The 27,500-nt window shown below is 44.8% G+C and overlaps 1 protein-coding gene, 1 long non-coding RNA gene and 3 gene segments (V, D, J or C); 3 read left to right on the forward strand and 2 right to left on the reverse strand.

The window, feature by feature from the left end:
* LOC146492465 (semaphorin-6D-like) overlaps window positions 1–3,605 on the forward strand; it is a 99,686-nt gene extending 96,081 nt beyond the window's left edge. For both annotated transcript variants that reach the window (XM_085148516.1, XM_085148517.1), the window contains exon 22: window positions 1–3,605. This exon is cut by the window's left edge and continues 647 nt beyond it. In XM_085148516.1, the coding sequence (XP_085004642.1) occupies window positions 1–556 (556 nt within the window). In that variant the 3' untranslated portion in view covers window positions 557–3,605.
* LOC146492466 (uncharacterized) overlaps window positions 1–27,500 on the reverse strand; it is a 364,885-nt gene that overhangs the window by 63,405 nt on the left and 273,980 nt on the right. The gene's annotated exons all lie outside the window — the stretch shown is intronic.
* Window positions 9,943–16,804, forward strand: LOC146492467 (Ig kappa chain V-III region MOPC 63-like). The segment is given in 4 exon segments: window positions 9,943–10,008; window positions 10,162–10,460; window positions 15,563–15,614; window positions 16,375–16,804. Coding segments are annotated over 4 exon segments (729 nt in total).
* On the reverse strand, window positions 19,524–21,891 carry LOC146492468 (Ig kappa-b4 chain C region-like). The segment is given in 2 exon segments: window positions 19,524–19,971; window positions 21,834–21,891. A coding segment is annotated over 1 exon segment (255 nt).
* The window catches only part of LOC146492469 (immunoglobulin kappa variable 4-1-like), a 1,348-nt gene continuing 1,127 nt past the window's right edge, over window positions 27,280–27,500 (forward strand). Inside the window, 2 exon segments of the V gene segment in view lie at window positions 27,280–27,392; window positions 27,488–27,500. The exon segment at window positions 27,488–27,500 is cut by the window's right edge and continues 1,127 nt beyond it. Coding sequence covers window positions 27,344–27,392; window positions 27,488–27,500 — 62 coding nt within the window.

Consider the following 27,500-nt stretch of genomic DNA (forward strand, 5'->3'; position numbering starts at 1 on the left):
GCTGCCGAGCGACGGCCTCCCCAAACGCATCGACCCTCCTCCTCAGAACACCACCTCCTCCTCCTCGTCATCCTCCTCATCCTCAAACAACCCCACCTCCTCCACCTCCATCCCCTCCTCCTCCTCCTCCTCTTCCTCCACTCCGCTCCAGCAGCAAGTGATTCCAGAACGACCTGGAGGCGGCGGCGGCGTCTCCGTGACGCGCCACCACTCTCAGCGTCACTCCCTCATCAGGATGGGCAGCGGGAGCGGCGCCGTGCCCCGCCACCACAGCTTCAACCAGCGAGGGCCGCAGCACGCTCACTTCCTCGCCAGGATGAACACTAACAACAGCAGCAACAACAGCGGTGGCCCCGCCCCCGCCAACAGCAGGCAGCCGTCGGTGGCCAGCACCTGCCTCACACGGCAACACAGCTACAGCGAGGGGCCGCACGCCCAGCGGGCCGGCGTCGTCCGGAGAACGGCGTCGCTCAAACCCCAGATCCCTCCTAAACCGCTCTTCTTGCCAAACACAGCCACGTCACCGGGCGCAGAGGCGGGAAAGTACAACTACTGAGGCCGCCGGGCGCCGCGCCGACATGGCCGCTGCTGTCCTCAGACGCCTGCCGGGCTGGTGCGAGAGGATGAGAGGAGAGCGCCGATGGGCGGGAGACACAAAAGAGACCCAGAGCTTTTTGTCCCCATCGCTCCTCGTTACCGCCCCTCAGCCGTACTTGCTGCCCCGCCGCTGAGAGGACGCCGTCCGTCGCCACTCGAGCATCTCCGGCTCATTGAAAGGGGCGGGGCTTGAAACCAGCACGAACTACTAAACATTCCAAAGGCGGCTCGAGGAGGCCGTAGAGTCCAGATTAATGCAGTTTTCTTCGGAGCACTTTGATGCAACTTCCTGTCGCCGGGCAAACCTGAGCCCCGCAGCAGGGGCGGCTCCCGACCCCGTGGGGGCGGCTCCCCGTGGGGGCGCAGACTTGTGTTTTCAGCAGCACTCTGAGGACAGACCACCTCGGTCTTTTATACCATATTGGTATCTGCAGGTCGCCCAGCAGGTGTGATAACCGTCTCCACATCACTACAGCGACCCTCTTGCATTAACGCCGCTGACCGCCGCGGGTCGTTTCAGGCCCCGCACTCGTCTGAAGGGGGCGTGTTTTCTCCTCACCAGCTGAGCGCACACTGTGGAAACTTTAAGTTTGCTCTTAAATTGGTGTTTCACCCAAATTACTGCCACACTCATGCTCCCGCTGACCTCCCGGGGTGTCCGGCGCCCACGAGGGCGGAGCAGAGGCCGACTCGTCACCTCAGCTATGCTCTGTGAGCCTCTAAGCTAATGCTAACTCGCCCGAGGCTGGAGATGCGTTCAGGTACCTGTTAAACCTGTTAAAATGTGTGCAGGCATGAAACAGCCCAGAGTCTGGGAGGGGGCGTGGCCTGTTGTCTGCCGTGGCGTGACTTCAGTCTCACTCTGCACCTTCATTAAAAACTACATTTCCCAGCAGGCAGTGGGAGCGTGAGGATGCTGTTGGTGGTAATTCGGGTGGTTTTCTTCGGTCTGTGGAGGTTTCAGTGGATCAGCTGCTCTGTCGTTACCTCGGTGTTTGTTAGCGGCTCCGCCGGGTTCGGGTTCTGCCCCGGCTCAGGCAACACGTTGAGCCAACACAGGTGAGACCGCAGAGCGGACCCTGCAGCGGGTGACGCCGGCTCGCCGTGTTGCCTCAGCGTGGATGCACTTTCAGGTCTGTTAGCATCATTGTCCACAGACGGATTCAGTTTCTGACTCGGGCGCTGAACACCTGAACACCTGAACACCTGCTTCATGTCAAACCCTGAAGCTGCAGCTCTGTTAACTACACTGAGGCACAAACACTCAGAGCGCCACCAGTGAGCCGCACGGGCAGCGCCGCTAAACGAAGCAATAAATGTAAAAGAGATGATTCAGGACTTCTGCACCTGCTCGTTCAGACCATCAAACATGAGTTTCAAACACCAGTAATCTCGTCACATGTCCACAAACAGCTGGCATCAACTGTCAGACGCAGTCATTCGAGCTCTGGCGCTGCTGCTACTTTATCTCATTTATGCCCAAATAGTTTGAGGGTTTCTGGCTGTTTAGGGACAGCGCCGGGGTCCATCAGGCAGTCGTACTAACAGCACAAGTTTGAGACGTAGGTTTGAATGCAGAACACGCGGCAGTGACGCGTAGTCGCCTGTGCGAACCGACTGTCGCGTCCTGCAGACGTGACTTCTCCCCGCGGTCCACAGCAGAGGACGAGCTCTGCACCAACACGATGCAGCACGCAGCTGAGAGCGAGCCGCGTGATGCGTTTGAGGTTAAATAAAAGAGGCCTGTGGCGCGATGGTTGCTGCTCACTGTACAGGGATTCATGCCGCAGCGTTTGAGGCGCTTACATCATCCTCTTTCATCTCGCCTGATTCAAACAGTTTGAAATAGTGTAGTCACCACAGATTACAGCTGCTGTGGTCACTGAAGGAGGCTGCCGCAGGACTCGGAGGCTAAATTTACTGCCAATGCCACCCTCTGCTCTCAGCAGGGGCGGAAAAAGAAACGGCATTTAAAAACGAGCCGAACAGGTTCGGGGGTTTGTGGCATCACTGCAGACGCACCTCTGTGAACACCGTTAGACGCACGAGCGGGAATAGATATCTGAGAGGTGTCATCCAGCCGTGACAGCTAACGTACACGTCAGGAAAAGGATGACGAACAAGGTTCACTCAGACACTCAGACTGTCCTTAAACGCACCAGCATGGAGAGTTTTCAGGTCTGGATTGTCAAAAATAATAAAGATAGAATAGAAATGTCCTTCCTCGTGGCTCTGTGCCGAGCAAACCTGTCGGTACTCATTATTATTATTAATAAACAATAAGCCAAATTGAATTCATTGAGATGTTTCTCTCTCTGTCAGCTCTTAAACAGAGCGACGGCTGTTTGAACCACAGACACTCTGAATGCGTCGCCTCGGAAACTAAAACAACAACATTCGTCCAATCGGTGGAAAGGGTGAAACACTGATTAATGGAAAACAAGGAGGGTTGCGTAAACACACCAAAGTGTCACATCGAGCTTTTTGTATTTGAATTTTCCTTCAAATGAAAAAGCTGCTTTAATGTTTTGCTCAGAGTTCTGGTTCAGTTGGTAACAAATCCGTGGCTTGAGTCCTGCTAACGTAGATAATTGGCCGAACGCTCCTTTAGCCCTGCGGCGAGCCGCTCCAACCTTCACACAGCACAAACACCACCTCAGAGTCTGTGAGCAGCGCTGAACTCTCCAAAATCACGTGTCAAAGGTCCTTTATGAATGTTTCCACTGGGTGCTGCTAGGGGGCGCCGCAGAGCATAAAGACTTTGGCGTATTTTATAAAGGTTTTGTATGAGATGCACTTGTAACCTTGAAAATGATTTTGTTTATTTGTTTCGTGGTTCTCGTCCTCTGAAGTGCTGAGAGGAGCAGAGACGCTGTGGACTCACAGCGCCACCCGGTGGGCTACGCTGAAATGACAATGTAATAATGTCACACACTATTATGTTTACCTTACTGCTATTAATTAACAATGTGGATGACGGTGTAAATAAAGGCTACTGTGGAATAGTACTGGCAGCAGAGTGATTCTTCTTTGTGTGGACTCTTATTCTGAAAGGATGATTAACAGGAAACGGTGCTGAAACACAGATATTATTGGTCAGAACACTTCCTGATGGTTGAGCTGAGTTGAGGGACACAGCAAACAGCCCAGTGAGGTTTGTGGGGACCTTAAATGCATCGTCTTCAATAGGGTTCAAAGTTCAAGAGTGGACCAAGGATTATTGGTTCCTTCCTCACTGAGGACGATGTCCTGTTGTAAATATATAGGTACTCTTTGGTTAACTGTCCACACACCGACTGTTGCATTGGTGTGTTTCGTTTACAGAGCAGTGCCAGAGTCACCACAGGCGTTATCACAGGCCCTGCTCCTGAGTGCACAGCCTGGCCAGCGCTCCTGGGACAGAGCACAGCACGACCTGAACTGTTGGTTTTATTCTCCGTCAGTTGGGTTGATCAACTGTGATGACCACAGTGAGCTTTGCATGGATATTTAAAACAGGTCAGTGTTCTGGTTCTGAGGTCAGTGTTTCAGTCTGAGGTATCTTTGGAGCCGTCGGTGCTGCCGAGGATAAAGACGTCCTTGAAGTGTTCTCCAGCAGCAGATGGTTTAAGTGCGCGGTGTGTTTGATGTTCTGCGGTGTCGTCTGGTTCATTTCAATTCTGACAAATTAATTAAAAGCATATGAATGAGTTTCTCACACCTCTGGAGACAAACATCATCTGACTGTATGAAGGACTTACTGCTTTCAGTTTTGGGTGTTTTGTGTGATGCAGCTTCAGCGACCCTCGATGCGATGACCCTGAGACGGCGTGAGGACTCGAACCGGCTGTCCGGTGGTTTGTTGTAGCTGTTTGCAGAGTAATGGCACTGTGACGATGTCCTGGATCACTGCTGCGGTCAGTCGAACAGAACCATCAGCTGGGAAATTCAAACTGATTGTGAAGCTGGAAGCACGGTGCGCTGTTCGATGACCACAATGAAATAACCGTTAAATAAAACGAAGGACATAAACGCTGACAAGCTGAAAGTCTGAGCCCCGTCTGAGGATCCGAACAGGAAAACCATCCTGCACACCTCTGATGATTTCGCTTTATCCTTCCAGTAAGACCCGCCTCCAGGTCCAGGCGTCGTGGAGGTGACTGGAAGTGCTGTGCTGCCACCTGCTGGTGTAAAGGTAGCAGGTCTTCTTACCTTGGGTTTCATGAGGTAATATTAAAGAGAGAAGGCTTTGATAAATGTAAAGACAGTCAGAGAAAAGCAGATTTTAAAGGCTCTGAATTTTATTTGAAGTTTTTGTCAAAAGTCCCGCAGAGTATCAAACGTGCGTGTTCGCGTGGGTCAGGTCACGAACACGTTCAGATGTCAGCGCTGCCATGACGATGGCTGTGAGAGCTCCCAGGATTTCCTCTTCCTTCATCTGCTGACTTCAGGCCTCTCTGTGCATGCGAGCCACTTTAACCTGCTTTTATTTTGAAATGATCAATTAAGTATTCATCCCACCCCGCCCCTTTTTACCTGGCCTCTCCTCCCCCGGAGAGTCACATGGTTAACCGAACCTTCACGCTGCACCCACAGCTTTGTACGTAGCTGCAGTAACCGCCGCCGGCGCTCGAGCTCCAGGCGGGAGGTGTCCTCCTCGTCCTCTGCCATGGTGCTGAAGGAAGACCGTGGAAGATCTCGTACGCAGCCTCAGCTGGTTGATGAGCAGGTGCAGCAGCTCGAGCTTCGACATGTCTGCACCGGAAGTGCGTCTGGGCATGCTCAGAGACTCAGCGAGAGAGCTGTAGCGCCACAGAGTCACATGACTGTGTCTCGGCTTCAGGATTGTTTTTAGTCTCAAACTCTGTAAGTTTGAGTTACAGGTGTATGTGTGTACACCTGTAACTCAAACTTTCACCACATTCACTTCCTCTGCTCTGATTTCACGTCTCAGGCTGTGGGACAGGAAGCGTTCATGTTTCCATGGATCCAGCCGTCACCTTAGAAACAAACAGCAGCACTGAGCGCGCTCAGAGCCTGCAGCAGAGAGCCCGGTTCATCAGAGACGGCTGATAACCACCGTGGCTGTTATCTCTGACTGGGCTTGTTCACTGATCCAGCTAACGCAGAGCAAGCCTGGATGTTGAACCTCCTCTGTAGCCACGCCTCCTGAGATAAAGTGGCGTTGTTACGATGTGGAAATCATGTAGATTTATCGTCTCACTCGAAATGATTTCTCACCAAATCCTTCTTTTTCTCATTTTAACCTTATTTGAAATGAAATTCATTGAGAAATCTGCTGTAACTAAAGGAAACTCGAGTTCATGGTGTAACCCTGAATTCCCTGATCTTTCTTTCCTCGAAGGCAGCGAACCCAAAGCAGACCTTCATGCTTTGTAACTCTGATGAGACCATAACCCATGTCTTACTCAGGATGACCACGTGGTCATGTATGCATGATGTTTCCATCTACTGAACATCCCTCCAGGCCTCAGCAGCTCACCTCTGGGACAGCAGGCGCACACCAACCTGCTGACCAAGTCCTTGACTCCTTGTTGAAGAATGATTGTGGGAATTTAAACTGTCTAAATGACTTGTTGACCTATAATCTGTCAGAAAAAGATCAACCATATCGCTCATGAAGGTTTTCTATTGAGCCAGAAAGAGCATTCGTATCACGAAGTAGATGCTATGGTTTCCAGGAGAGATCAGGCCAAGAGGGCGTCACAAATACAAGATCACAGCTCTTTACTCTGGGCTCAATGATGCACAGTCAGAAACAGCTTCTTTCTAGTATATGTAACGCCTTCATGCATCTTCTTATCAAGATAAAAACTCGTCCACCGCCGTCAGTCCGGTTCATGAACAGCTGCAGATGTTCGATCTCTGCCGGCCGGCGGCTCTCAGAGCTCAGGTGGAGGTTTTCCACCCAGAAACACAAAGTGTCGTCCTGACTCTCCTGCTTTGTCTCAGCAGACGTGTTACAATCAACACGCACGGAGATGCATCAGCAAACACCAAACACTGCCTGGTTTTCCTGAAAAGCAAGTCTACGTACATCTGTTTGACCAACGCTGTTTATAGGGCTTCAAAGCGTGATGTCACGGGAGGGGGCGTGACCGCCAAGGTGCCATTTTAGCAGGCCAAACAAAGGGCTAAAGGACCGAAAGCATCAGCAATGGTTCATCCTTGCTGTGTTGTTGATTGTTAGATCACACGATCGGGAAGGGAATAAGCTGGAAAATGGTTTATCTTTTTATTCTTTCCCCACCTGGAAGCATCGTGAGGCAGCTCATATCAGATGTTACCAAAAGAAGAAGATAGCAGCTGTGAGACGAGCTCCAGTTCTCTACCATCCACAGATATCTGTTGGTGCTCCAGACATTTTCATTCAGTTAAGTTCTAAATAAGTTCATATCACTCTTTATAGCCTATTAGTGTTATTTTCAATGGCCTCTGAGCTCATAGCAAATTAGAACAAACATCCTAATGAGTGATTCTGTAGAACTACCTTTATTTATAGAGTTGCTCATTATTTTTCATTATTGCAGCAAAGCAGCCGATGAAATGAAAGAAACAAATCCTGACTGGGTTCCAACGCTACACATGGGGCACTACAAAATCCCTGCTTCAAACCACATGCTACATACCAGCATGCTAATCAGATTACTTCTTCCATGTGAGGGTGAAGAGGTGACCCTTCTGGATAAGATGGTGAAGGTTTGCTGCGTTTGGTGAACATGTGCCCCAGTGTGGCAGTAAAACCAGGGAAAATACTCTTGTTAAATACTCTTAAAAGTCTTGTGCTGTACATGTAGAGACAGTAAACTACAGAATGCTATGTTGGGTGATATTATTTAAATGCTGTCATGATTTTATGTGAACATTTTGTCATTTGTAAACTACACATGACATTGATTCTACATTATAACTGATGTTCTACAAAGTGGTTTTAATTAAAAAAGGCAAACATTTATTTCTTTATTCAACTTTTGAACAGTGGTACTTAGTAAGTACATATTCAGTAAATGCAAATTATTTACATGCCCCCTAAATAAAACATTGTGGGTTATTCAGAACAGAACTATGCTTGGAGAAATATTTTCCCATCAGTTGATCCAACTCCTCCACAGCAGCAGGTGGATCTTTCTGAGGACGGCTCCTTTTCCCTGTCACTACAGACGGTCTGTTTATGTTTTGATGGAGAGACTTTTTTTGGGCAGCTGAAGAGGAGAAGTCTATCTTATGGCCTCTGGCTGTATCTTGGTCATATTACCCAGCAAAACCCAGCATGCAGGTTCATCTGTAACAGTCCTTGTGCCACAGATCAACACTGTTGCTTCTACATTAAACAGAAGAGCAGCAACATGGCTGCAGGTCTCCACAACTCCGGCCTTACAGGTGCAGCGGGCGGCTTCAACCTCCCCTGTGATGCTCACAGTGACCCATGGCTGCAATGCTGGTTCATTCAGTCTTTGAGAGTGCAGGACCTGAAACATACAAGACAAAGTTCATGTAAAGACAAGAACTATGAGCCAAGGCCGACACAAATGTGTTTGATCTACTTTATCACAATTGTAACAAAGTGTTTAGAAAGTTAGCACATACATGTGATTTTCATCTTTTTATGTGTCCATCTATACAACGCTGCATGTTCTAAATCTGCCTGTTTTTGTTTGTTTGTTTGTTTTAATCTGCCAGCAAAAATGAACCTAAAGTATGTAATGCAAGGATGTCATCACTTTCAAGATGGAGAAAGGATAAAGTTCGACTTTTATGAATCACTTAATATGATAAGGAGATTCTGCAGGTCATTAATCGATGTATTAAACCAAAATAGAAAATATTTTTACTTACACAGGGCACAAACACGGAAGCAAGATCTGTAATTAGGATTATTTATAATAAATATGAAGTAATTAGTGCAATTTCTTTAACCATAGAGAATGACTAAATCCTTCAGGACAATGTCACATAAATACACTGAACTCACTGTTTTCCCTCTAACAGCCTCCACATGTTCTCACTGTAGTTTCCCCTCATGAATGAATTTATGCTGCACTAATCTGAATGTTCGGGGGAAATCAAACGCATTTTACTCGCAGTACTCGAGCTCACTTACCTTTGTTTGAATGACGGCGGATTCACAACGTGGAGGCTTAAAAAAAGACAAATCTTGTACCCATCCTTGGTGGATGTCCAAACATTTATAATTGCTGGTTCACCGTGTATGCGCTGACTCCACAGACAGCGTACAAATATATATCATTGTAAGTCAATAGCACTTGGTCTTCAGGGTTTCTACTCCACGGACGTTATTTCACACTGGTCCACATTTCCAGTGCACACTGTTTTTTGCAAGTACCATCTCTTTGCATCCGGTCTCTATAACGTCGTTTGCCTTTTGAGCTGCTTTTAAGTGTGGTTGGTCGCAATCTTCCTTCTAACACAGTGTGTTTGTTTTGATTCGTAGCCTGCTAAAAAGGTGCCGCGCTCCCACAATGCACTGCGGCGTGCCGTCAACTCCAAAGTCCTATTCTGAAACAGCCGTTCACCTGGGCAGACTGTCACCGCTGCTCTACCTCTACAAAGTGTAGATGAGTTAAAGTTCAGATGAATGAAGATGGTGGGTTAAAAAAAACAAATGGTGACATTAAAAATGGAGAATTCGATTAAGGAGAAAGAATTAACTCATGTCAGCGTGTTTCAGTCTGGATGTGTGCTCTGTGAACTCTAACAGAGGGAAGTGAAAACAGGCTGTGGGCCTGTGGGGCTTCATGTTCATGAAGTTGAAAGTTTCCACCTGATTAAACAGCAGTGACGAGACAAAGACGCAGCTGTGAGCAGTTTCCATCCTTCATTGTGGCCATGAACTAAACAGGAAAAAGAAACGTTGCTGGCGTCTCTGTGGAGATGCATCTTTAATGCTTCCAACTAATGAGAGTTCATAATTAAAGCAAATGAAAGGTGACGTTTGAACTGTTGTTGTTTCACCTGAGCATCAGTAAAGCCCAGCGGCCTGACCTCAGCTTGGTACAGTAGGATTTATTTGACTTTATGAACTTATTCTGTTTCTGTCAGGATAACTCCTGGTTACTTAACATTTCTAAAACAGATTTCCCTTAGATGGGTTGAAGTATTAAAACAAACTTTACATTCATTAGATTCAATACATTTGATTTGTAGACGATTTGAAGACTGTGGACTTTATATAAACGAGCGTGCAGCGAGTCGAGCCACGAGTGAGGTGGTGATGTGCTGAGGACGGCTCCAGCTGACTGACTCTGTGTGTTTGCATACGTGTCCTGCCTCTCTGCAGCCCTTAAGAGGCCAGTGTTGATCAGTGTGTGTCCAGGCTTTACTGACACGCCAGCAGCACAATGATGATGTCACTGACTCTACTGCTGGCCACCCTGGGGCTCCTTGTTCAGGGTGAGACTCTCTGTGAGCGCTTGGCTTCAGCGTGAACACTGAAACGAGCAGCAGTGACCTTCTTCCATCTCCATCTTCTGTTTGGATGCTGATCATCTTTCTCCACACTGGATTGATCTCAGTAACCCTTCTCCTCTTTTCCATCTTTTCCAGGTTCATCAGGACAAATCATCGTGACTCAGTCTCCTGGAGCTCAGTCTGTGGTTGCAGGGCAGACTGTCTCCATCACATGTAGAACCAGTACAAGTGTTTACAGTACTTACTATAAGAAAAACCTGCTTTCCTGGTACCTCCAGAAACCTGGAGGAGCTCCTAAACTCCTGATTTATCAAGCTACATCTCGTCAGTCTGGAGTTTCAGATCGTTTCAGTGGGAGTGGATCTGGTACTGACTACACTCTGAGCATCAGAGGAGTCCAGGCTGAAGATTCAGGAGTTTATTACTGTCAGAGCGTCCTATGGTGGAACAATCAAGACGTGTTCACACAGCGTAACAGCGTAGTACAAAAACCTCCCTCAGTCAGGCTGACACAGTTCAATGGACACACACCAAAGTAAGATGCACATATCACAGCATTGATGTGCACAGCTTAGTTTGCCACTGACATACTGACTTTTACATAATTATGACCCCAAATTCCTGAACATCAGGACGATTCCCAAGATAACCACATCAGACGTTTTCGCTTTGGTAAAATCTAACTTGAGCCTGTGTAATTGTGTTCTTTTGTGGCTCTTTGTGGATGTTGTGTTACCAGCACACAGCTGGATCTCTGTGTGATGACCAGGGCGGAGCAAGAGTACACAAACAAAGAAGACGTGGGTGGCAGTAGCTCAGCAGGCAGAGCAACCTGCTACTAACTGAAGGTTCGTGGTCACACACTGGAGTATGAATGTGTGTGAACGCACTTCAGCATCGTCTGAATGTGTCAGTGAGGCGTGTTGTACGAAGCGCTTTAAGTTCCCCTGGAGTAGAAGAACCAGTGCATTCACCATTTAAGCGCCGATCCTGGAAGAAAGTCAAAGTAAACTTTATTGTCATCTCTGCTATAGAGAGACGAGACGACGAGGCTCCGGTTCAGTGCAAAAGAACAACAATAAATATAGGAAGAGTAAGAATAACCGTACACTTTGAGACTGAGGTGAAGGCAGTAAATGTACACTATGAGGTAAAAGAGTTAATAACAGTCTAAACTTTACAATTGAGATTTAAAGTGACTTTGAAGTGGTTTGAAATGACCAACGTAGCAGCTTTACAGTTTACAGTGTGACATAAACAACACGAGCAGGATTCCTGAGAGTAGGACTGACCATAGAGCAGCATCTGTATTTACAAAGGCAGCGGTGCGCGGAGTCCAATAGAGTTCGTTAATGTCCCTCATCTCTGTACGCCGACTCGTCATTGCTGCTGAGGAGTAGGGATGGGTATCGTTTAGGTTTTATCCAATACCGGTGCCAAGCCGGGACTTTTGTAACGGTGCCGGTGCTTAAACAGTGCTTAAACAATGGAAAAAACACAAACTTTGTCCAAAAACCTCTCATGTTTAACTGTTTTCCACTTTTTCTTTGGTCATTTTAGCCTTTTTGTCCAGGGTGAAGGGAGTATCTGCCATCAAACAAGAAGACAGCTGCATGTAGCTATGATGGTGTTTGCTAGTTCACCTTACATGCATTAATGTAATAACGTGGTTAGCCTACTCAACGTAAACTACACACGAACAACATTAAGCTACTCACGCAGAGAAGAACGGCTGCTGCTGCATCATCATCCTCATCATTTCTGCTACACTGGCAGGGCTAGGGGCCAGGACTCTCCTCTTCGGGTTTTTGGGGGATGTTGCTAACTCCGGGTCGATAACAGGCACCACACCCGCAGTAGATGTGCTCGGTGTGAGGTCTCGCAGCAAGCTATCAAATACGGCGCATTTCTCGGCTTAAAAAAACGCTATGCGTCGCCAGGTGTTTCATCAGATTTGAGGTGTTACCTCCTTTGACAGTATCACAGTATCAGCTTAAAGCACTTGTTGCAGCTGCTGAGTTTGCATCTTTTGCTGTGAAGTACAGCCAGACTTTGACCGCTTCGCCTTGGGCATTTTTAATCTGTAGCTCTGCTCTAAAAGAACGTACGTACCTGGACCCGCCTACTATCCTCGGAAACGTCAAATGATTGGCTAGAATCCAAAGTGTGTGACATCTCAGGAAAAATAAAGCACCGAAATGTGCGCTGCTTTTCGGTCTGGTTACTACCGTTTATGTCAGAACCTACTGGTACCCATCCCTACTGATGAGTCCAACCACGGTTGTGTCGTCAGCAAACTTGATGATGTGGTTGGAGATGTGTAGGGTGGTGCAGTCGTGTGTGAGGAGAGTGAACAACAGTGGGTTGAGAACACAGCCCTGAGGAGCTCCTGTGCTCAGCCTGATGGTGCTGGAGACGGACTGAGGCCTCTCTGACAGGAAATCTAGTATCCAGTAGCAGAGAGAGGTGCTCAGTCCCAACTTGCTGGGTTTGTCAAACAGTTTTTGGGGGATAATGGTGCTGAATGCTGAGCTCAAGTTCATGAACAGCATTCTGACATATGCGTCCTTGTCCAGGTGAGAGAGGGAGAGGTAAGCTGCAGGTCGAGCTGTTCGGTCGGTATGCAAACTGCAGCAGATCAGGTGAGCATGTGCCATGACACGTCTCTCTAAGCACTTCATGATGATGGGGGTCAGGGCAATGGGACGGTAGTCAGGCAGGATACTGAGGATTGTTTTGGCACTGGGATGATAGTGGTGGACTTGAAGCATGCTGGGACGATTTGAGCGTAGTCTCTCAGCATGCACCCTGGGATTTTGTCTGGTCCAGCAGCTTTCCGTGGGTTGACCTTGGTGAGAGATCTCCTCGCGCCAGCTGCAGGCAGAGAGATTGTCTGGTCGGTGGTGGTGGGCGTGGCTTTCTTTGCTTGTGTGTTGTTCAGTGCATCAAACCGTGTGTAGAACTTGTTCAGCTCCTCAGGAAGTGTGGTATCTCCATCACAGCTGCTTGGTGCAGGCTTGTACTGCGTGACGGCCTGATTGCCCTGCCAGAAACTGTGAGAGTCTTTTGTGGTGTGGAATTGGCTCTGGATCTTTTGTGCATGTGCACGGTTTGCATGTCGGTTGGTGCGAGCGAGGTGGGCTCTGGCTGTTCTGAGAGCCGGTTTACCTCCAGAGTGGAAAGCAGCATCTCTCTCTTTCAGACATGCATGTACCGCTGCAGTGAACTAGGGCTTCTCACTGGCTCTTGTGGTGATGTTTTTGGAGACCATTACATCCTCTGTGCACTTACTGATGTAGCAGGTCACAGATTCAGTGAACTTGTCCAGGTATAAGAAGCAATTTTGGGTGGCTGCCTCTTTAAGCATGTTCCAGTCTGTGTACTTGAAGCAGTCCTGAAGCGCTGAGACACCCCTACTCGGCCAGACTCTGATGGTTTTCCTGGCTGGTCTTGTGCGTTTCAGCAGTGATGTGTACATGAGCAGCAGCATCACAGTGGCATGGTCAGATGAGCCGATGTGTGGGTGCCAGCTGCCTTGTAGGTCCCGCACATGTTGGTGTAAACTTTATCCAGGCAGTTGTTCCCTCTGGGTGGAAAGTTCACATCTTGTTGCAATTTGGTGAGGACTGTCTTGAGGTTTGCATGTTTGAAGTCGCCGGTTGCGCCTTTTGGAGCTCGTTGATATCACGAGACAGTTCTGCTAGTGCCAATTGGCATTAGCATTTGGTGGGAATACACAGCTATAATAAGTGTCGAGGAAAACTCTCTTGGTAGATAGAACGGGTGACACTTTAGTATTAGAAACTCCACCTGTGGTGAGCAGTGGCAACTCACTTCATCCAAATTTGTGCCCCACAGTCAATGTAGATGCACAGACCACCGCCCCGGCTCTTACCAGACAAGGAGGCTTCTCTATCGACTCGATAGCATGCTAGGCCGGTTAGCTGGATAGCCGAGTCAGCAATTTCCGCATTCAGCCATGTTTCTGTGAGGGTGAAAACAACAGTTTCTAACTCAAGCTGGATCGAGTGCTGGAGTCACGGATAATCCATTTTACTGTCCAGGGAGCGAACGTTGGAGAGCAGGATGGATGGAAGTGCTGGTTGGAACAGGTTAGCCTTTAGCCTAGCGCTAGCACTGGCACGCTTTCCTCGCATTTGTTTACGTGTGCAGCACTTGCATTTCAGCCGGCTGCCCCCCCTGCCTCGACCGGGGGGGGGGGGGGGGGATCCTGGAAATCGTGCTATTTTTCCTGATTCAGAGCAGAAATTGTCTGCTGTGGTTGGTGTGCATTGTTCTTCAGTCGCGACACACCGTAGAAAAAACCACTGAATTTTGCCGGAGCGCTACCAGCCGCTGTATGCTCGTGGCGCCGCCAGAAGCCAAGTGCAAGCCAGTGTGGGCATCAGTAACTGTGGAGGTCCTTTACATAAGGTCAAGACCAGTGTTGGGTGTAACGCATTACTAAGTAACACATTAATGTAATTAAATTACTAAATTAATTAAAGTAGAGTAACTGATTACTGTTCATTTTTAGGTATTTTAATTACAGTTACTTACAATGTCCTTGTGTTACATTTTAAAATAATTAAACTCGCTGAATATCATTATTTAATTTCAATAATTTATCTTTTAAAGGTAAAAGTAAACTCTGCTGCTTTAACATCGCTGTTGTGCAGCTGCGCATCATTTTGCACCAGTTTGCTGCACAGTCGTTTTCTACAGCAGAAGCTGTCGGACTGAAGCGAGTGGCTGTTTTTAGAAATGGACATACTCCCGTCTCTTCACTTTTCTGAAACAAGCAGACAAGAACATTACGGTAATATGTAAAAACTATCGGCTGCTGTTAATAGCACGAGTAATCTACTGAAGCGCCTGATACAGAGCATAGACGAACACTTCTGAGTGATCCTTGTTCATCATCCATGGATATCACCGCGGCAACAACAGCTGAGCAGCAAAACGTGATTTTACTTCAGCAGCACAGAAGGTGCTTAAAAAAATGACTGCAGGCTACATTGTGGAAGAGATGCTACCGCTGCGTACTGTAGAGTCTCCGTCTTTAAAAACATTTATTATTTAAAGAGTTTAATTTCTATTGTTTGTCCACTCAAGGTTTAGAGGGATTTAAAAAAGTATTTAGTTAAATTACTTATTGAGTAATTAAGTTACTTTTCAGATACAGTAATTAGATAAGTATTTTAAATACAAAATTGATTAAGTAATTAGTAATTAATTACTTTTTAAAAGTAGCTTACCCAACACTGGTCAAGACAAACAGCCTCTAAGATACCGTTTGACTGGTTTGGCTTCAAAAAAGAAGCAAACAACAATAAATGTGCAGCGCTGAACTTTAAATGCCTTTTTTTACATAAAACTGAAAAGAGAAAGGAAAGACGCTTTACATTTAAACTAAATTCTTCTTGTTGTGATCTGTCACTCTGAGTGGATTTCCCTGTAGCAGCTGTTTCACAGACTGTTTGTGTTGTCAGAGAGCCGTGTCTCTCTGCAGGTTTTTGTACGACGCCTCGCTCAGTTTGTATCACTGTGGCACACGTTCGGTGGAGGAACCAGGCTGGATGTTGACTGTAAGTTTCTTTGACTTCTACATGAAATTAATCGAGATTATTTTGCTGAAAAGGTTAAAAAATTGGGGTTTATTTTCTGATTTTTAAATAATTTTGAATAATTTTGCAGATTTAGTTTGATGAAGAAACTCGTTTTTCTCTGGTCATTTTCACAGTGTGTATATAACCATCATTTATGATGTTATTAGAAAATACTGTTAGTTACTGGAGATGCTGCTTAAGTTCATGATTCTGTCCACAAAGATTAGATTAAAAAATGTGACTCAAAGAAAACATAGTATGAAATGATATTTTTCATAATAATGACCAAAGAAAGAGTGTGTAAAGGTTTTTCCTGGGAATCTTTGCACGTGTTGTCTTCCTTTTTAATGACATGTAACATCCTCATTCTAACATCATAATGTGACTGATTGAAGCACATGCTACACTAGTATGTTTATTGGAGATGTAAAGCGTCTTAGAGGCTTTAAAGAATATCTAAATGTTGAGGTGAGCCTGTGGTCGTGTTCAGCAGTGATATCTGTAAATCTACATTTGACTTTGTTCATGAAACTAAACTGAGATTTTCCTGCTTACAGTATAAAGCGCCTTGAGGCGACTGTTGTTGTAAAAGTAGATTGAACTGAAAAATGATTGGTGAGCTCAGAGAGGGAAGTGAAACACCAGAAGCAGCAGCCTCCCCAGCTGCAGCCAACAGGGTGGAGGTTCTCTTCTTGTTGCATGAAATTTCTTCATATGGTCTCTCTGTGTCCTCCTCCAGTGGGACAAGTCGCACCCACCCTGACGGTGCTGCCCCCCTCCAGAGAGGAGCTGCAGCAGGGGAAGGCCACTCTCATGTGCCTGGCCAACAAGGGCTTCCCCTCAGACTGGAGTCTGTCCTGGAAGGTGGACGGCAGCAGCAGCAGCTGGGAGGAGGGCAGGAGCCCAGGGGTGCTGCAGGAGGACGGCCTCTACAGCTGGAGCAGCACCCTGAGGCTCCCTGCAGACCAGTGGGAGAAGGTGGGCTCTGTGACCTGTGAGGCCACCCAGGGCTCCCACACTCCTCTCTCACAGACACTGAGGAGAGACCAGTGTTCCCAGTCCTGAGCTGACTCGCTGGTTTTCCTCTGCAGGTGTCTCTCTTTCTGTCACTCGTCTTTGTTTTGTTCATCATTTCACTGTTTGACACAATAAAGATTCATTCAAAGAAACTCTCGTTCCAACTCTGCTCTTTTTAACTTGCACAGATTGAAGTGACTTTTCTGTTTGTTGTTAAGTGCAAAGTTAACAATGATGATTTCATATGACTGCAACATGAGCAGAGAGTACAAACATGCTGAGGTTCAGTGACTAATGTGTTCACTTATGTCTGCATTTTGATTCTGTTAAGTACGAACACAATGACAGCAGACGTGCTGCTACATGTCTGCAGACAGAGAGGACCAGTGACTTTATTTGGCAGTTCAATGAAAGGCTTCAGTTAGTTAAGACGGAGGAAAAAGAATCTGTGTTCATGTTATACAACATTTAAATAAAAAACAAAACAAAACACTTCAGGAAATATTTGTGTTGTTTCTTTCTTCTTCTTCTTCTTCTTTTTGTACTACTTGAACACTAAAGTGGCCGTCCAATAAGACGACAGTGTCAGCTTTGGCCCACGGCTTATTTAAATTTGACACCCCTGATCTTAAATGAAAGCACAACTATGTCCGTTTTCTTTTATTTAAATCTTACAATCCTACGTTCCAAAATCATTTCACTCACCTGCCTTCAGACCATGTTAACAACAGTTATTATGGCTGCCACTGAAATCTTCCTCCTTACATATTCTAAGAGTCTGGAGGAAAAATCAAAGCACTCAGTGTATTTTATACTGACCTTTTTCAGAGCACACAACATAACGAGTCTGCCGGTACTGAAACCTGCTGTGGACATTTTCAGTTCTTAAAAATAACGTCTGGGAGCAGCGATGCAGGACACACATGCAAACACAGAGTCAGTGAGCTGTAACTGTTCTCAGCACATCACTGACGAAACTTTTGTCAACATATATTTTCTTCCTTTCACAGAAAACTCCCTGTTTTTAGTTCAACACTATCTTTATATCTTTGATATTTACCTCTCGCTCCATTCATCCTTCATCGAATACATAAAATATGTAGCGACTTAAAATATCTCACAATGAGTAAGAAAAACGTAAAGGATGTTTTATGTTAGCGTCCATGTTTCAGGACTCTCTGTGTCCCCTCGGGTTACCCCTGAGAATGAGACCCTCACTTGCACCATTGGCACTCTCACCTGGGTAATAGACACAATCCAGCAAACCCTGATGACAGAACCTGATCCTGACTGTAATGTCATCTGCAAACTTAAGGTTTTGGCACACTTGACTTTTGCTGTGCAGCCATCTGTGTAGGACACCTCCACTGGGTCGCCACTGCTAATTTTCCAGGTGCTGGATGTGTCTCACCAGTGATCCACTGACAGATGGAGGCTGGGACAGTGAGCTGGGTAGTTTGGAGTTGAGCTGAAGTCCACCATTTGATCCTATTACAGATCCTATTACATGTACCAGGGCAGTCAAGGTGTTCCAGCTTGAAGTGCATTCCTGTGACAGCATCATCCACTGACCTGCACCAGGGAGCGTGTGATGTTTGCAGATAGGTCAACACTCATTTCTTTACTGCAGACATCAGGGCAACATGTCTGTCATTAATTAAGAGTGTTTCTGACAGAGTGTTTGTCAGTATGTTTCTGGCCTGGGTATACAGGATTCTGTGCCCACTCCTGTAGGCGTCATTATCCCTGAATTTTCCTGTAAACCAGGGTTTGTTGTTATTGTATACGCAGAAGGTTTTAGTTGGCATAAATTTGTCCTCACAAAAACTGATGTAGGATGTCACAGTGTCAGTGATGTTGTCCAGGTGTGCCTCAAAAACACTCCACTTCCTGCATTGTCTCACAGCACAAGGCCAGGCAGGCGCCTGTGGCACTTTTATTTTAACTGCATTGTTTATTGTTGTGTATTGTAAACTGCAGTATATTTACTCTTTACCATCCTGCTGCATGCATACAAATGTCCATTTTAATTGCAATAAACCAAAAACAAACAAACCAACAAACTAAAAACCCAAAACAAAACGCAGGTACACAGTGAAAGACCAGATGTCCCAGTTTTACACTGGGACTTGAAAGCAGCTTACATTTGTGGATCTGTCTGGCTGTGGCGGAAACCCCACGTGGGCATGTGACGAGCGATTGGTGCACATTTAAGGTTTTGTGAGTGAGGGCAGATGTTTAGACATTTGTGTGCACAGACAGGTTTGTGAAAGAGAAAATGATCAGATTTGTGAGGCTGAACTTAATAAATTGTGTGTAAATGATCAGTATTTTTGCTCCCACTGAACTACTACTGTAAAGACCAGAAAGGATGCACCAGTTAAAATAGAAGCGCCCATGTTAAATCATTGGTGGACAGATAGAGCTGGGTGTCATCTGCATAGCAGTGTAATGTATGCTATGTCTTCTAATGATGCTGCCTAAGGGAAGCATGTATAATGTAAACAGAATTGGTCCTAGCACTGAACCCTGTGGAACTCCATAATTAACCTCAGTGTGTGAAGAGGACTCTCCATTTACATGCACAAACTGGAGTCTATTAGATAGATATGATACAAACCACTGCAGCACAGTACCTGTAATACCTACAGCATGTTCTAATCGCTCTAATAGGATATTATGGCTATATTAGCTAAGACACTGAAAACTTCCCTCTCGAACAGAAAAAGTCACTTCAAGGGACAAACTGCATTTTATTTCTTCACGTCAATATATGGGCAGCAAGTGGCCCACAGGCCACGAGTTTGAAACCCCTGAGTGAAAAACAACTGTGTTTATTGTGAAAGGATCTCAATCTGTGCAAGTTAAAAAGAGCAGAGTTGAAACGAGAGTTTCTTTGAATGAATCTTTATTGTGTCAGACAGTGAAATGATCAACAAAACAAAGACGAGTGACAGAAAGAGAGACCTGCAGAGGAAAACCAGCGAGTCAGCTCAGGACTGGGAACACTGGTCTCTCCTCAGTGTCTGTGAGAGAGGAGTGTGGGAGCCCTGGGTGGCCTCACAGGTCACAGAGCCCACCTTCTCCCACTGGTCTGCAGGGAGCCTCAGGGTGCTGCTCCAGCTGTAGAGGCCGTCCTCCTGCAGCACCCCTGGGCTCCTGCCCTCCTCCCAGCTGCTGCTGCTGCTGCCGTCCACCTTCCAGGACAGACTCCAGTCTGAGGGGAAGCCCTTGTTGGCCAGGCACATGAGCGTGGCCTTCCCCTGCTGCAGCTCCTCTCTGGAGGGGGGCAGCACCGTCAGGGTGGGACGAGTGTCACCTAGGAGACACCAATCAGCTTAGAGGACAGGGAGCACACGGCACAGCTGGCAGTAACGCCTTCACTGTGTGAGAGTGGATCTTCTCCTTTAAGGACTTTCTGTTTTTCTGCTCCACCAGTCACTCACTCACACATTGTTTCACTTCCCTTTAGCAAAGCTCTCATGCACATCAGCGCACTCACAGTCCTCATATGACCCGAAGCTCAACAACCTGCACTGGGGCCAAACTGTTACACAGCATCTCAGTAATTATCTTCAACATCAACTTCTAATTATCTGCATGGTTTTAGTGTTTAATACAAAATATAACACACTGAACAAATATTCAGTTATTCATCATTTGAATCATTTCATTTGGTGCATTTCTACAATCATAATTACTGTTAAACTATCACCAGCTGATCATTTCACTGATAAAGACGTTATCTGCTAAACCGAACCAGTCAGAATATTTCAACATAAGCCAGATTTAAACAAGATAAATATTCTCAGACAGTTTCAAACTGAGGTCAAAGACAAAGTGGGACATTTTTAAAATTCACAGATGTGTCAGAAACACTAAGAAATGGTCTCCAGTCACACTGTCCTGAGTCCTTTTAATTCTGCAGCAGGTTTAAAGATACATTTTCTTTAATCCTTTAAATTGTTGCTGTTTAAAAATGGAACATGTGAGGACAGGTTCAGTAAAGGAGCTAAACAAAAATGTGATGTGACTGAGTTCAGCTCACAGCAAAATGATGTTCAATGATTTAACATTTGAGCACAAACTTACTTCCAACATCCAGCCTGGTTCTCCCACCGAACGTCCACCACAGTGATACAAACTGACTGAGTGGTCGTACAAAAACCTCTGACTGTAGAGAGGCACAGCTCTCTGACTCTGACAAAATGTTTAAAGTCCTCGAGTTCCAGTCATTGAAATAGTGATTTTACACCCTTGTTTTATGGGTGCAATTCTTATGCATCATTACAATTTTATATGTAAAACCATATTTGGTAATGGTACAAAAAACTGAAACAATTAAAGTTGTAGACTTGAAAATTCTTTAAAATGTTACTTTGTAGAGCTGAATGTAGATCCTTCAAACAAACGATTATTCTTGAAATAATAAAATAACCACAAAATTTGACTTACTTCCAACATCCAGTCTGGTTCTCCCACCGAACGTCCACCACAGTGATACAAACTGACTGAGTGGTCGTACAAAAACCTCTGACTGTAGAGAGGCACAGCTCTCTGACTCTGACAAAATGTTTAAAGTCCTCGAGTTCCAGTCATTGAAATAGTGATTTTACACCTTTGTTTTATGGGTGCAATTCTCATGCATCATTACAATTTTATATGTAAAACCATATTTGGTAATGGTACAAAAAACTGAAACAATTAAAGTTGTAGACTTTAAAATTCTTTAAAATGTTACTTTGTAGAGCTGAATGTAGATCCTTCAAACAAACGATTATTCTTGAAATAATAAAATAACCACAAAATTTGACTTACTTCCAACATCCAGTCTGGTTCCCCCACCGAACGTCCACCACAGTGATACAAACTGACTGAGTGGTCGTACAAAAACCTCTGACTGGAGAGAGGCACAGCTCTCTGACTCTGACAAAATGTTTAAAGTCCTCGAGTTCCAGTCATTGAAATAGTGATTTTACACCTTTGTTTTATGGGTGCAATTCTTATGCATCATTACAATTTTATATGTAAAACCATATTTGGTAATGGTACAAAAAACTGAAACAATTAAAGTTGTAGACTTGAAAATTCTTTAAAATTTTACTTTGTAGAGCTGAATGTAGATCCTTCAAACAAATGATTATTCTTGAAATAATAAAATAACCACAAAATTTGACTCACTTCCAAACTCCAGCCTGGTTCCTCCACCGAACGTGTACCACAGTGATACAAACTGACTGAGTGGTCGTACAAAAACCTCTGACTGTAGAGAGACACAGCTCTCTGACTCTGAACACAAACAGCCTGTGAAACACAGCTGGTTCACAGGGAAACAAAGAAGACATGTTCATATTTAACATCTTTTAAATTATCGACTGTCTTGAAGTAAAAATTAAACTAAATATTTTCATTTAAAAATTTCAGAGCACTCTTGTTAATACTAAATCATCTTTATTCTAAATTAAAGTTGTAATTAACGTATAAGTCTAAATAATATGCTGAATGTCAAATACATTTTGAGTAATTAAAACTATTGCAATGTCTATTTTTTGTGTGTATAGACACAATCCAGCTTTGAGCTTGGCCTGATTAGTGTCTGTGTGTGATTGCTGCAATGTGACAAAAAAAGTCTGACCAACCAATCATTGTACGTGATTCTGAATAAGAGAGATGGTTTTACGTATGTTGTAATTGTTAAACACTGAATCATAATTCATATGTGACTCTGCTGACAGCTTGATTGGTTAATACTGATCAGAATATCATGTTCAGGTTCATCCAATACAAAGAATGAGAAAATCTAATAATGATTCTTAGACTCTCACTGAGTGTGTGGAGATGGCCTTGGAAGCTGTGTGTTTATGTAAGAAGGATGGGAGGGGGGAGTGTGGGAGCCACTAATCTAAGAGAATGAGTTTAACATGTGTGATCTAAGGAAATGGGCTATATTGTAATTGACAGACACAGTGTTTAGAAAAGAAAAAGTATTGTTGTGTATTTGAATTAAAAAGATGAATGAATGTTCATGTGAGATTGAGCTAATGATAAATCTAACAAGTAAAACTTGTCAGGTCTCCCTGTGTGGAAGGCAGAGTTGTGAACCCAGAGTGTAGACCATCATCATGACTGTACTTGGAAATGGGTTTATTGCTGGGTTACAGAAAACAAACTGGAAGGCAACTGGAAAATACTAAATAGACAGGTTCAAACAGAGAATAACCACAGAGGCAGAACACAGAGCAAGAGGGAGATTGCGACACTGGACAGAAGGAAACACAGACACTAAATACAAGAGGGAATGAGGGCAAAGAAGAAACACCTGGGGAACACAGCTGGCAACAATCTAACAACTGAGAAGAAGCTGGGAAACAAGCCTGAACATGATGCACACAGGACAAGACGCTTTCAGAATAAAACAGGAAACACACAGTAAGATGCAGACCCCCTAAAATACAAAGAACAGAATGAGAAGACAGACAGGGCAGGAGAGCGAGAGAGACCAGACAGAAACACAGAGACATGACTGGTGAAACAGGCAACTATACCTGGACATGAGACAGACTTCACAGAAATGCCAGGTTAAGGACACAGAGACGAGACCGGGACATAAAAAGGGGCCTAATAACAAAGTAGGAATAGAGATAAGTCAACTAGGAAACATAAGTCACACAGAGAACACAACAATATCATTACACAAGACTCAAAAAAACATAAACAAAAAACACTAGGTCAACATTACAGGTACCATGACAAAAGTGCATAAACTGAATGAAATGTGAAGTGAAATATATATATAATTAAAAATTTATATGTGATGGCCTTATTGAAAAATTATGTTATGTAAACATTGAAAAGAAAACATGTACTGAACTGATTTTAAAGAATCTCTAAAATCTTGTATTTGAAAGTCCAACCTCCACACAGAAAGGCCTCAGGCACGTGGTGCAATCAAAATCAGGACTTTCTTGTGTTGAGGCAACAGTACTAATAACTGTACATGTCAGCAAGGAGAGGTGATGGATGGAGGGAGCTTTAGGCCGAGGGGGAGGTGTGGCAGCAATTTTTCACACCAGCCTATTAATCAACCAAAGACCCAGACAGACTTTTAATTCATTTGAAAGCCTGATGCTTCGCCTCGTCCACCCCAGCTGTGAAACTCAGAAACCAGTCTTACTTGTTATCATCTATCGTCCACCTGGGCCTTACACAGAGTTTCTGTCTGATTTCTCAGACTTTTTATCTGATTTAGTTCTGAGCTCAGATAAAATAATTATTGTGGGTGATTTTAACATCCATGTAGATGCTAAAAATGACAGCCTCAACATGGCATTTAATCTGTTATTAGACTCAATTGGCTTCTGTCAAAATGTAAAAGAACCCACCCACCACTTTAATCACACTCTAGATCTTGTTTTAACATATGTCATAGAAACTGAAGTGTTTCCTGAAAACCCTCTCCTGTCTGATCATTTCCTGATAACATTTACATTTACAATAATTGATTACACAGCAGTGGAGAGTAGACTTTATCACAGTAGATGTCTTTCTGAAAGCGCTGTAACTAAGTTTAAGAATATAATCCTGTTATCATGTTGTCATGGCCTGGTGAGTGCGGGATTTTTCATAGCACTGGGCTCCAACTTCAAGTGGAGACTCCAATCAGCCTTCACACCTGACTGCAATCAAGTCACCAGCAGTGTGGACGCTGCCAAAGTACCAGACTGCTTAGTTTAAAAATGTTCTATCTTTGCGACCAACTAATTCTGGAATATGTAAAACTGTGAAGGTAATATCATAGTTTGCATGAGAAAAACAGCGAGTCGAGCCACGAGTGAAGAGGAAAGGTGGTGATGTGCTGAGGATGGCTCCAGCTGACTGACTCTGTGTGTTTGCATACGTGTCCTGCCTCTCTGCAGCCCTTAAGAGGCCAGTGTTGATCAGTGTGTGTCCAGGCTTTTCAGAGACACTGACACGCCGGCAGCACAATGATGATGTCACTGACTCTACTGCTGGCCACCCTGGGGCTCCTTGTTCAGGGTGAGACTCTCTGTGAGCGCTTGGCTTCAGCGTGAACACTGAAACGAGCAGCAGTGACCTTCTTCCATCTGTTCTCCATCTTCTGTTTGGATGCTGATCATCTTTCTCCACGCTGGATTTGTCTCAGTAACCCTTCTCCTCTTTTCCATCTTTTCCAGGTTCATCAGGACAAATCATTGTGACTCAGTCTCCTGGAGCTCAGTCTGTGGTTGCAGGGCAGACTGTCTCCATCACATGTAGAACCAGTACAGGTGTTAGTAACTACCTCCACTGGTACCTTCAGAAACCTGGCAAAGCTCCTAAACTCCTGATTTATCAAGCTACAAATCGTCAGTCTGGAGTTTCAGATCGTTTCAGTGGAAGTGGATCTGGTACTGACTTCACTCTGAGCATCAGAGGAGTCCAGGCTGAAGATTCAGGAGTTTATTACTGTCAGCAGAGTAACAACTTGTTCACACAGCGATACAGCGCCGTACAAAAACCTCCCTCAGCTTTAGAGGAACTGTATCAACAGCTGCACTCAGACTAAAGACTAACTTAGCTGTGAAGGAAACAAACACTGCAGCTCATCAGGTTATACTAACACATTTCAGTTTAACAAAAACTGAACTTTCTAAGTCAGTTTTGAAAAATTCTGTTGATGATCATTTTAATAACACAAACACTAAAACATTAAGCATGGATGTTTTTTATTGTTTACATTGTAGACTTTTATATAGGAAATTAAAGATGTTGTTTAATGATGGAAGCACGTTTTATCCACGTGCTGTTATACATCCAGTGACATCTACTATTACAGGATCGTACCACAGAATGACTCCTCCCACTCGTTTCTGAGCATCTGTTAATTCTCATTAAATATTATAATAGTGTGTTAAAGTCAAATGAACACCAGTACAATCACATGTGTGTTTCTGAACTCTGCACCACCTATCAGCCTTATCATTCATTTATTATCATTAAGAATTGACAACAATGTGTGATTGAACACTGGAAACTTCTTAAATATTAAACAGTTTGAGGTACTTTGGTGTTTCTTTTATTGTTGTAACTTTAATATGTTTTTCTGAAACATTTCCCATTCAGACTCTGATGCTGTACAGGTGGGACTACCTGTATGAATAACGGTGAACTAAAAAATTTAAATTTAAGCTCAGTTAAAAAGAGCAGAGTTTGAACAAGAGTTTCTTTGAATGAATCTTTATTGTGTCAGACAGTGAAATGATCAACAAAACAAAGACGAGTGACAGAAAGAGAGACCTGCAGAGGAAAACCAGCGAGTCAGCTCAGGACTGGGAACACTGGTCTCTCCTCAGTGTCTGTGAGAGAGGAGTGTGGGAGCCCTGGGTGGCCTCACAGGTCACAGAGCCCACCTTCTCCCACTGGTCTGCAGGGAGCCTCAGGGTGCTGCTCCAGCTGTAGAGGCCGTCCTCCTGCAGCACCCCTGGGCTCCTGCCCTCCTCCCAGCTGATGCTGCCGCTGCCGTCCACCTTCCAGGACAGACTCCAGTCTGAGGGGAAGCCCTTGTTGGCCAGGCACATGAGCGTGGCCTTCCCCTGCTGCAGCTCCTCTCTGGAGGGGGGCATCATCACCAATCAGCTTAGGGGACACCAATCAGCTTAGAGGACAGGGAGCACACGGCACAGCTGGCAGTAACGCCTTCACTGTGTGAGAGTGGATCTCTCCTTTCAGGACTTTCTGACAGATGTTTTTCTGCTCCACCAGTCACTCACTCACACAGGGTTTCACTTCCCTTTAGCAAAGCTCTCATGCACATCAGCGCACTCACAGTCCTCATATGACCTGAAGCTCAACAACCTGCACTGGGGCCAAACTGTTACACAGCATCTCAGTAATTATCTTCAACATCAACTTCTAATTATCTGCATGGTTTCAGTGTTTAATACAAATATAACACACTGAACAAATATTCAGTTATTTACAGTCAACATTTGAATCATTTCATTTGGTGCATTTCTACAATCATAATTACTGTTAAACTATCACCAGCTGATCATTTCACTGATAAAGACATTATCTGCTAAACCGAACCAGTCAGAATATTTCAACATAAGCCAGATTTAAGATAAATAATCTCAGACAGTTTCAAACTGAGGTCAAAGACAAAGTGGGACATTTTTAAAATCCACAGATGTGTCAGAAACACTAAGAAATGGTCTCCAGTCACACTGTCCTGAGTCCTTTTAATTCTGCAGCAGGTTTAAAGATACATTTTCTTTAATCCTTTAAATTGTTGCTGTTTAAAAATGGAACATGTGAGGACAGGTTCAGTAAAGGAGCTAAACAAAAATGTGATGTGACTGAGTTCAGCTCACAGCAAAAGGATGTTCTGTTATTACAGTACTTATGACAGATTATCTACTTTCACTATGTAAAAAAAAAAAGAAAATACTTAAAGAAACTTAAAAGATGCAAAATGCAGAAAACACTCCAGATGAATCCTGATAGATCCATGAGAGTTATCGAGTCCGCCTTGAAGTCAGTCTGAGCATGTCCACAGGGAGCTGCTTTGCATCAGCGGCACCATGCTCCAGTGCTCTGGGAGAGTTTATAGTCCTGACGGTTGAACACTGCATGACTGACAGCTGTCCTTCATTACAACAGACGCCACAGAAATCCTCTTCATCAAAAACATGAGTGTGCTCTGCGTCCTCATCTGGACTCTCCACTGCTTGACTCAAGGTGAGGAAAATCATTTATCTGTCACGTGAAAATTATTCAGAGTGTAGCTGAGTTTCACCTCAGCATCTCATGCCCAGAGTTTCTTCTCTCCTCAGGGTCTGCTGGACA

Source organism: Neolamprologus multifasciatus, chromosome 22 (genome assembly GCF_963576455.1).
Source record: "Neolamprologus multifasciatus chromosome 22, fNeoMul1.2, whole genome shotgun sequence".
Lineage (NCBI taxonomy): Eukaryota > Metazoa > Chordata > Actinopteri > Cichliformes > Cichlidae > Neolamprologus > Neolamprologus multifasciatus.